This window comes from Crotalus tigris, unplaced genomic scaffold (genome assembly GCF_016545835.1).
Source record: "Crotalus tigris isolate CLP2741 ecotype Arizona unplaced genomic scaffold, ASM1654583v1 scf7180000020963.25688851:1431469, whole genome shotgun sequence".
Taxonomy (NCBI): Eukaryota; Metazoa; Chordata; class Lepidosauria; order Squamata; family Viperidae; genus Crotalus; species Crotalus tigris.
Window position 1 is genome coordinate 898815 of NW_024098281.1, and position 9659 is coordinate 908473.

General features: G+C 56.9%; 1 protein-coding gene across 1 annotated transcript; it reads left to right on the forward strand.

Moving 5' to 3' along the window:
• The first annotated feature begins 7162 nt into the window (after positions 1–7162).
• Positions 7163–9319, forward strand: LOC120319803 (avidin-like). The gene is made up of 4 exons (XM_039369048.1): positions 7163–7290; positions 7817–8015; positions 8308–8428; positions 9184–9319. Exons 1-4 carry the CDS (start codon positions 7195–7197, stop codon positions 9314–9316), a joined length of 549 nt encoding a protein of 182 aa, XP_039224982.1. The 5' UTR covers positions 7163–7194; the 3' UTR covers positions 9317–9319.
• Positions 9320–9659: the final 340 nt, after the last annotated feature.

The following is a 9659-nucleotide window of genomic DNA, read 5'->3' on the forward strand; positions in this document are numbered from 1 at the left end:
CCCAGTGGCGACAGGGAGGCTTCTCAGCTTGGAACTTCTGGCACAGAACGCCAAAATATTTTTGTTCGCTGACACGAACATCTCAAGGATGGTTTGTCTTCATGCTGACCTAGTAGGAAGGGACGAAGATGATGATGGACAACAAGAAGAAGGTCACACAGATAGGCTTATTTAAAACATTGCAATCCGCCTTTGGCTCCCGCCTTGGGTGAAAATGAAACCGACGCCTGGGAGGGGAAAAACGGGCCAAGGGCGTCCGAGCCTTCCCAATGGCCGCTCAGCAAAGCCTCCGAGCCCCCCTGGGGGGGGGTTCACATCAAGCGCTGCCTTGTCTGCGTGTAAAGTAACTTCTGCCGCGTTCCCTCCCCTCGCCCCCCCCCCGTGTGGTTCAGTCGCTTCAGGAGAGCCAGGTTTGGGCCACGACGGGCACGGTAGGGTCCTCCTGAGGCTGCGTGGCCCTTGCGCCCAGAGGGTCCCCGCGGCGGCCGGTTCCGCGGATCAACTTCTCTCGGAGATCAATCGCTGCTCGGGATCTCTGAATGGCGCTCATCTCATCTGGGCGCCCTCGTTCCCGCAGAGCGAGCGAGCGAACTAGTGAGCGCGGGGTGGGAGTGTCCCGCCGCTCCTCTCTGCCTTCGCAGGCTGGGAGGCCAGCGGAACGAGCGAGCGAAACTCCAGGGGGGGTGGCTCCAGGAAACGGCCGAGGCAACCCGCCCCCCCTTCTTAGGATCTTTTGGGAGAAATGGCAAGGCGCCCCCGACCCCCGCTCCTCCCCAGGTGGACTGCTTTAGGTTTGGGGCAGACTTGCTTCCCTTCGCACCCCACCAGGCTACCCAAGGAGTAACTCGAGCAACGATGTGCGGGCAAGAGGGGGAGGGCTGGCTTAAAGTGGAGCGAAATTGCTGAGCGAAGCAGCCCGATCCTTCGCCAGTTTTCTCCAGAAACCGAGAAATATGTTCCGGCAGCAAACCAAGAGAAGCCTGGAGACCCCCAGGATGGCCTTCGTGGTCTGCCCCAGCCCCGCCTGCCGCCCCCCCCATGCTGCCGAAGTGCTGCTCAGCGATATCCCAGAAGCGTCCGACCCCTCGGGCGGGGATCCTGCCCCTCCCAGCCGCGGGGGAATGGGAGGAGGCGGCAACTCGGGGTGGGGGGAGCCGGTGCGAGCGGGGCTTTATAAGGGGCGTCCCTCCTGGAGCTGGCACGTCTAGATTCCTGGACACCACCATGGCGATTGGCCTGGCAGCTTTGGGGCTCCTCGCTTTCCTGCTTGGTTGCTCCGGAATCTTTGCCAAACCCCAAAACTCGGAGCGAACCGCCAAGGTCAGATACGTGGTGGCGGGCAGAGGGTCCCAGCCTCCCCCGGGGAAACCCCCCGCCACCAGCCTCTGCTCGGGTGGGCTGCAGGAACAGCTGGTGGGAGCCGGCGGGCTGCGAAGAGGGTGCCGCTTCCTCGGGGTTGACCGCACCCGGTGCCGTCGCGCTGAGCGCCAGAGGCCCTGGGTCCCCGACGGCCGGCCGGCCCAGCGTTTCCTCCTCCATGCTCGGCCGCGACTTCGGCAGCCTGCCGCCGGGGCTGATGCCCTCGCTCGCTGCGCAGATGGCAGAGCGATCCACCCGCGGGTGTCGTCCCGGACGCGGTCTGGCAGGCGCCTCGACGGACGGACTTGGGATGGGCCGCCTTTGCCAGCCCCACCCGGCGTGGGCAGCCTTGGGGGTCGGGCACGTGGGAGCAGCGGGTGTTTTCAGATCTTCCGGAGAAAATGGAGCCAGGGTCTCTACCTGTTGGACAGCTGGGCTTGGCTAGCGCCCTGACTCGCTTTCCTCCCCTCTCCTGTTCTCCTTTAGTGCTCCCTGACTGGCAGATGGGTGAATGAGAAGGGCTCCAAGATAGCCATCTACCGTAGCAATAATGCTGGGGTGTTCAGAGGCTTCTACCTGACAGCCGTGGCTGCCACCGACAACACCATCCGGCCATCCCTGCTGCAGGGCATCCAGCACCTGGGACACCAGTCCACCTTTGGCTTCGTTGTCAAGTGGAACTTCTCTGGTACTCACTATTTATGGTGGAAGCAAATAGAAGGGGAGGAGTGAATCTAGTGGCTCTCCCCTTCCTTAGATCTGCTTCTTGCAGGTTATTTCACTAAATGTTCCCCTCCCCACCATAACCCTTAGCTAGACTAGAGCTGCCCAAAGACTTTGGAGTTCATAAGATTCCTTGAGCCTCCAGGCACCACTGGCCTGGAATAAACCATTGGGATTTTGATTTATGGAACATAGTCCCCCCCCCCAAGTGCTATAACACCATTACTTGCCAGTGAGTCTCTGGCTGATTCCTCCCTCAGCCTCCACTGCCGTCTTTGTGGGCCAGTGTTTCCTAGATGAGAACGGAGAGGAGCAGCTGAAGACAGCCTGGCTGCTGCGTGCAGAGGTGGGATCTGTGGCAGAGGATTGGAAGGCAACCAGGTAAGGAAACACAGGGGCTGAACTGCTGTGCCCCCCAACTGGAAAGGCATTGCGGACCTCTTTTTCTCTCTCTTCCCTCCCCCCTCCCAAAGTGGCTCTTGAAAAGACGCCCCAATGGTTTGTCTCTCTCGGGGATGTTTCAGCACCCAGGGCTGAGCAGCTCATGCGGGAGAGGCTGGATAATTCGTTTCTGCCACTTCCCCCCAAAAGAAATACAGCAAAGCTTTTTTTTTTTTAATTAAAAAAGTTTTTATTTTCCATTTCCATTCCATACAAAATACAATTAAATTCCTAACCATTGGTACCGCCTGCCCATTCCCCCCAGGCTGCGTCCACCCTCTCTAATCCTTCCCCACTTCCCTCCTCTTTCTCTCCTCCCCTCCTACTCTCTTCCCCTCCCCTTCTCCTCTAACCATCCTACTTGCTCCCTACTCCTTCCTCCCCTCTCATCCCTCTCACACACATGAACGCAGCATAGGGGAAATGCCCAAGTGTTTACCATGTCTATATTGTCATTACCCACCCACCCACTCACCCACCCGCCCACCCTCAATACAGCAAAGATTTTGAGGAGGTTCCCCAGATCGTTCTCGCTGACAAGTGTGGTTTGCGTGGCAACACAGTCTGAGTTGCCCACATCTGGCAACACTCAGATTTGGCATTAATTGCTCTACTCAAATTGGAGAGCAGTAGCCCAGCACAGCCCCATATTTGTATGGGGCAAAGAGGCCACCTGGGTGCCTTCTCCAAGCAAGCGCAAGGCCTGCAGCTCTGATGCTCCCCACCAAAGAGGCCACCTTCTTGGCCACCTGGATGGAGCTGCTTCAAGGGAGGCCCCCAAAGGTCAGTGTCCTTCCCCTCATCAGACGTGGCCTGCAATGCGTGGTTGGAGACCTACCCGGCCCTGGCTACCCACAAGAACCAGCAACGTCCATTTTGTTGCTCCCCGTTTTCATTCTAACGTGAGTGGGTGGGAGGAGGGAATTGGATGCTCAGCTTGGGGAAGGGACACCAATCATGCCACCGTGAATTTTAACATTTTTGTCCTTCCTGTTTCATTGTAGGGTTGGCACGGACACCTTCTACCGCGTCAAATGAGAGGGTGAAGAGCCAGCCTTCCATGGTTTCTGCATTTGGGGGGAAATGGGGGGGTGACTCTACCTACTTCACCCATCAGACCCTCTTCTCCAATAAAATATTTGCATGAGTAGCATCGGCCTCCCTGGTCTTTCAGAAGCTCCCTGGGTGCCAGTCTGCAGGTTTCCAGAAGTGGCTGGGTAGGACCCCCACCTGGAGGGGGGGCTCAAAGCTAACTCTGAGGTTCAAGGCCTTTTCTAGTACTTTCCCCCTTATTTTGTCTTGGCTTCTCCCTGGGGGGGAAAGTGTCCTCTGCAGGCAGACAGGCTTGATTTGAGGAGCCCTCAGGAAATGGGGGTGTAAGGGAAGTTATTCTCTGGTCTCCTGATTTGGCCACTTCTTGTCTTTAAGTGTCTATGGAGATTCTTAGTCATCCAAGTCATAGTTGTCCCAAAGATGCTTCTTCACGAGGCAACTGGACCTTCTTGTTTTTCCTTTGAAGATGTTTTACTTCTCACCCAAGAAGCTTTTCCAGCTCTGAGTGGATGGAGGGGAATGGAAGGATTTATGCTCCTGGCAGACAGCTGGTCATTTGCATTCTTTTTGAGTGTCACTGAGGCCACCTGGTGGTTTATCTCTGTCACCAGGTTCACCTGAGTAGTGCAAATGAGTGTGGAACCTTCTTGGAACTGTTGAAAGGACTGGGTTGTAGACTGAAGATAGAACTTGGCAAGAAGACTTTGCAGAGCCCTTGATGAGGAGGACCATGATGTTAGAAGGCAGCAGGGGCGTTGTTGCATGGGTGCCCCTGGCCTAGTGTAGGTGCATCTCCTTCCTGCAGCCTGATCTTTCCTGGAGGTGGGGATGTCTGTGCTTCTCCTCTCTCCTTCTTCCAGGGCAGGGGGGTTGCTGCAGCCCTGGTGCGAATCTCTCTGCCAGGGTCCTGCCAGCCCGCCCAACTGCTCCCAGGACCTCTGGAGACTCTGGGAAGCTCCAGGACTGATAAGTCCCCCCAGATGAGATGCCCTCAATAATTAAGTGAAATGAGGTTCTTGCTGGTGGCCATTGTGGCTGCCTAGTCAAGTCAAGGGATTGCCCCTGCCCCTGCTTGCAGAGGCACCAGGTTCTTGGCCAAGGCAAGCGTGTCTTTGGCAAAGGGACCAAGCCGGAGATAAAGCCATTCGGTGGTCATGGTTCCAAGGCGTCTCTTCAGAGGAGCAGTGCAGGAGTCCCCCATCCAGAGAGCAAAAGAGTTCCAGGTCAGTCCTGCAGGCAGCTGGGCAGCGCCTGGCCCAAGAGTAGGAGGAAGTGGGCATTGGCGCCCCCCCTTCTGAAAATGAAGCCAATGCCTGGAGGAGGAAAACCGGGATGGCAGAAGTGCTGTGAAGGGCAGCCAGACACCACCACCACCCCGCCCGGCAAAGTGCTTCTGAGGGCTTGGAGCTGAGGGGAGGGGGATTGGGGGCCATGTCACTTGTGTGCTTTAGAAGGGAAGGCCACCGCCTGGGGTCTCTTTGGTTGGGGGAGAAAGTGGGGAGAGGGCCCAATACATACTGCATTCTTGCAAAGGAACTTCTGTTGCATCTCCAAGATGACTTGGTGCCTTTAGGGGAGGCAGAGCAGGGTCACCAAAGGCACTGCTGGCTCCTCCTGGGGGCTGCGTGGCCACCTCCCCCAGATTCCCAGGAGGAGCCCGTCTCGGACATCTGGGCCTTTGCTTGAATTGCAGCCAAGGCACCTGTGGCTCCATAGGATTTCCACACTGCATAAACACTACCGAGAAAATCTTGTTTTCCATGACACTAAAAGTAAAGACCTGAATAAATAAAGGAAGCTTCCCCCCTCCGCCAGCGATGCGCAGCATGATTCTCATTGCCACTTTTGGTTGTTTGTTGCTCTCTGAGCTTATTGGTTATTTTCTTGCAGGCATTTCCAAAGAACCTCTAACACAGTGGTTCTCAACCTGTGGGTCGGGACCCCATTTGGGGTCGAACGACCATTTCACGGGGGTCGCCAAACCACACTGTCCGCCATTTTTTTCCCTTTTCCCTAGCTGTCCTACTCCCTCTTATTGGTGGCCACACCCTCTTGGGGGTCACCACAACATGGGGAACTGTATTATGGGGTCACGGCATTAGAAAAGTTGAGAACCACTGCTCTAACAGCAGTCCCAACCAACACCCACAGGGCAAGACACTACAACAGGGATCCTCAACCTTGGCAACTTGTGGACTTCAACTCCCAGAATTCCTCAGGCAGCAAAACTTAAAGTCCACAAGTCTTAAAAGTTGCCAAAATTGAGGACCCCTGCAGTACAATATTAAAGTGAGAGGAAACCCCACTCCTTACAGGCATTGATGAAATTACCTAGTTGGGTCGTTAACGAACGAACGTGCGCGGGAGCACACACACACACACACCCCTACCTGCCGAAAAAGCGTCTCAGCTTGGAACTCATGGCCCAAAAAGCCAAAATATTTTTCTTCGCTGACCCGAACATCTCAAGGATGGTTTGTCTTCATGCTGACCTAGTAGGAAGGGATGATGAAGAAGAAGAAGAAGGTCACACATATAGGCTTATTTAAAACATTGCAATCCGTTTTTGGCTCCCGCCTTGGGTGAAAATGAAACCGTCGCCTGGAAGGGGAAAAACGGGCCAAGGGTGTCCGAGCCTTCCCAATGGCCGCTCAGCAAAGCCTCCGAGCCCCCCTGGGGGGGTTCACATCAAGCACTTCCTTGTTGCTTGTCTGCGCGTAAAGTAACTTCTGCCGCGTCCCCTCCCCTCGCCCCCCCGTGCGGTTCAGTCGCTTCAGGAGAGCCAAGGTTGGGCCACGACGGGCACGGTAGGGTCCTCCTGAGGCTGCGTGGCCCTTGCGCCCAGAAGGTCCCCGCGGCGGCCGTTTCCGCGGATCAGCTTCTCCCGGAGATCAATCCCTGCTCGGGATCTCTGAATGGTGCTCATCTCCTTATCTGGGCGCCGTCGTTCCCGCAGAGCGAGCCAGCGAGGGAACTAGTGAGCGCGGGGTAGGGGGTGTCCCGTCGCTCCTCTCTGCCTTCGCAGGCTGGGAGGCCAGCGGAGCGAGCGAGCGAAACTCCAGGGGGAGCTCCAGGAAACGGCCAAGGCAATCCGTCCCCCCCCTCTTCTTAGGACCTTTTTGGAGAAATGGCAAGGCTCCCCCCCCCGACCCCCGCTCCTCCCCAGGTGGACTGCTGTAGGTTTGGGGCAGACTTGCTTCCCTTCGGACCCCACCAGGCAGGGCAAGGAGTAACTCGGGCTACGACGTGCGGGCAGGAAGGGTGGTGGTGGTGGCTTAAAGTGGAGCGAAATTGCTGAGCGAAGCAGCCCGATCCTTCGCCAGTTTTCTCCAGAAACCGAGAAATATGTTCCGGCAGCAAACCAAGAAAAGCCTGGAGACCCCCAGGATGGCCTTCGTGGTCTGCCCCCGTCCCGCCTACCCCCCCCCCCCATGCTGCCGAAGTGCTCCTCAGCGATTTCCCAGAAACGTCCGACCCCTCGGGCGGGCATCCTGCCAGCCGCGAGGGGATTGGTGGTTGGAGGAGGCGGCAACTCGGGGTGGGGGGAGCCGGTGCGAGCGGGGCTTTATAAGGGGCGTCCCTCCTGGAGCTGGCACGTCTAGATTCCTGGACACCACCATGGCGATTGGCCTGGCAGCTCTGGGGCTCCTCGCTTTCCTGCTCGGCTGCTCCGGAACCTTTGTCGAACCCCAAAACTCGGAGCGAACCGCCAAGGTCAGATGCGGGGTGGCGGGCAGAGGGTCCCAGCCTCCCCCGGGGAAACCCCCCGCCACCAGCCTCTGCTCGGGTGGGCGGCAGGAACAGCTGGTGGGAGCCGGCGGGCTGCGCAGAGAGTGCCGCTTCCTCGGGGTTGACCGCACCCGGTGCCGTCGCGCTGAGCGCCAGAGGCCCTGAGTCCCCGACGGACGGACGGCCCAGCGTTTCCTCCTCCGTGCTCGGCCGCGATTTCGGCAGCTTGCCGCCGGGGCTGGTGCTCTCGCTCGCTGCGCAGATGGCAGAGCGATCTGCAGGCGGGTGTCGTCCCCGACGCGGTCTGGCAGGCGCCTCGACCGACGGGCTTTGGGATGCGCCCCCTTTGCCAGCCCCACCCGGCGTGGGCAGCCTTGGGGGTCGGGCACGTGGGAGCAGCGGGTGTTTTCAGATCCCCCGGAGAAAATGGAGCCAGAGTCTCTACCTGTTGGACAGCTAGGCTTGGCTAGCGCCGTGACTCGCTTTCCTTCCCTCTCCCGCTCTCCGTTAGTGCTCCCTGACTGGCAGATGGGTGAATGACAGGGGCGCCAAGATAGTCATCAGCCACAACATTAATGGGGTGTTCAGCGGCGTCTACGTGGCGGCCCCAAGTGCCACCAACAAGACCATCCCGCCACTCATGCTGCAGGGCATCCAGCACCTGGATCCTCAACCCACTTTTGGCTTCATTCTCAAGTCAAACATCTCTGGTAGAGTCACTCACTATTTGGGGTGGAAGCAAATAGAAGGGGAGGAGGGAATCTAGTGGATCTCCCTTTCCTTAAATCTGCTTCTTGCAGGTTCTTTCACTGAATGTTCCCCTCCCCCACCATTAGCTAGAGCTGACCAAAGACTTTGGAGTCCATAAGATTCCTTGAGCCTCCAGGCACCACTAGCCTGGAATAAACCATTGGGATTTTGATCTATGGACCATAGTCCCCCCCTCCCAACTGCTCTAACACCATGACCTGCCAGTGAGTCTCTGGCTGATTCCTCCCTCAGCCTTCACCACTGTCTTTGTGGGCCAGTGTTTCCAAGATGAGAACAGAGAGGAGCAGCTGGAGACAGCCTGGCTGCTGCAAAGAAACTTGCCATCCGCGGCAGAAAATTGGAAGGCAACCAGGTAAGGAAACACAGGGGTTCAACTGTTGAGCCCCCCAACTGGAAGGGCCCTGCACACCTCTTTTTCTCTCTCTTCCCTCCCCCCTCCCAAAGTGGCTCTTGAAAAGACGCCCCAATGGTTTGCCTCTCTTGGGGATGTTTTCGCACTCAGGGCTGAGCAGCTCCTGCGGGAGAGCCTGGAGACTCCCTTTCTGCCACTTCCCCCAGAAAGAAATACAGTAAAGCTTTTGAGGAGGTTCCCCAGATCGTTCTCACTGACAATTGTGCTTTGGGTGGCAACACAGTGTGGGTTGTCCACAGCTGACAACACTCAGATTTGGCATTAATTGCTCTACTCAAATTGGGGAGCAGTAGCCCAGCACAGCCCCCATATTTCTATGGGGCAAAGAGGCCACCTGGGTGCCTTCTCCGACCAAGCACAAGGCCTGCAGCTCTTCTGCTCCCCACCAAAGAGGCCTCCTTCTTGGTCACCTGGATGGAGCTTCTTCAAGGGAGGCCCCCAAAGACCGAGGAGAATTCGCCCAGCCTGCTTTGGGTCAGTGTCCTTCCCCTCATCAGACGTGGCCTGCAATGCGTGGTTGGGGACCTAGCCGGCCCTGTCCGCCCCTGAGAACAAGCAGCGTCCATTTCCTTTGCCTCCCTTTTCTTTCTCACGTGAGTGGGTGGGAGGAGGGAATTGGATGCTCAGCTTGGGGAAGGGACACCAATCATGCCACCGTGAATTTTGATATTTCTGTCCTTCCTGTTTCATTGTAGTGTTGGCACGGACACCTTCAAGAGGGTGAAGAGAGCCAGCCTTCCATTGTTTCTGCGTTTGGGGGGAAATGGGGAGGATGACCCTTCCTACTTTACCCATGAGACCCTCTTCTCCAATAAAATGTTTCTATGAGTAGCATCGGCCTCCCTAGTCTTTCAGAAGCTCCCTTGGTGCCAACTGCTGAGCCGAGGTGGCGCAGCAGTTAGAGTGCAGTACTGCAGGCCACTTTAGCTGACTGTGTTCAGCAGGTTAGCGGTTCAAACCTCACTGGCTCAAGGTTCACTCAGCCTTCCATCCTTCCGAGGTAGGTAAAATGAGGACCCAGATTGTTGGGGGCAATGTAAATATATATATATACATTGCTTATGGTGTACACCGCTTAGAGAGTGCTTGCACTTAAAGCGGTATATAAGTCTCATAAATAAATAAATAAAATCTGCAGGTTTCCAGAAGAGGCTGGGTAGGGCCTCCCCCT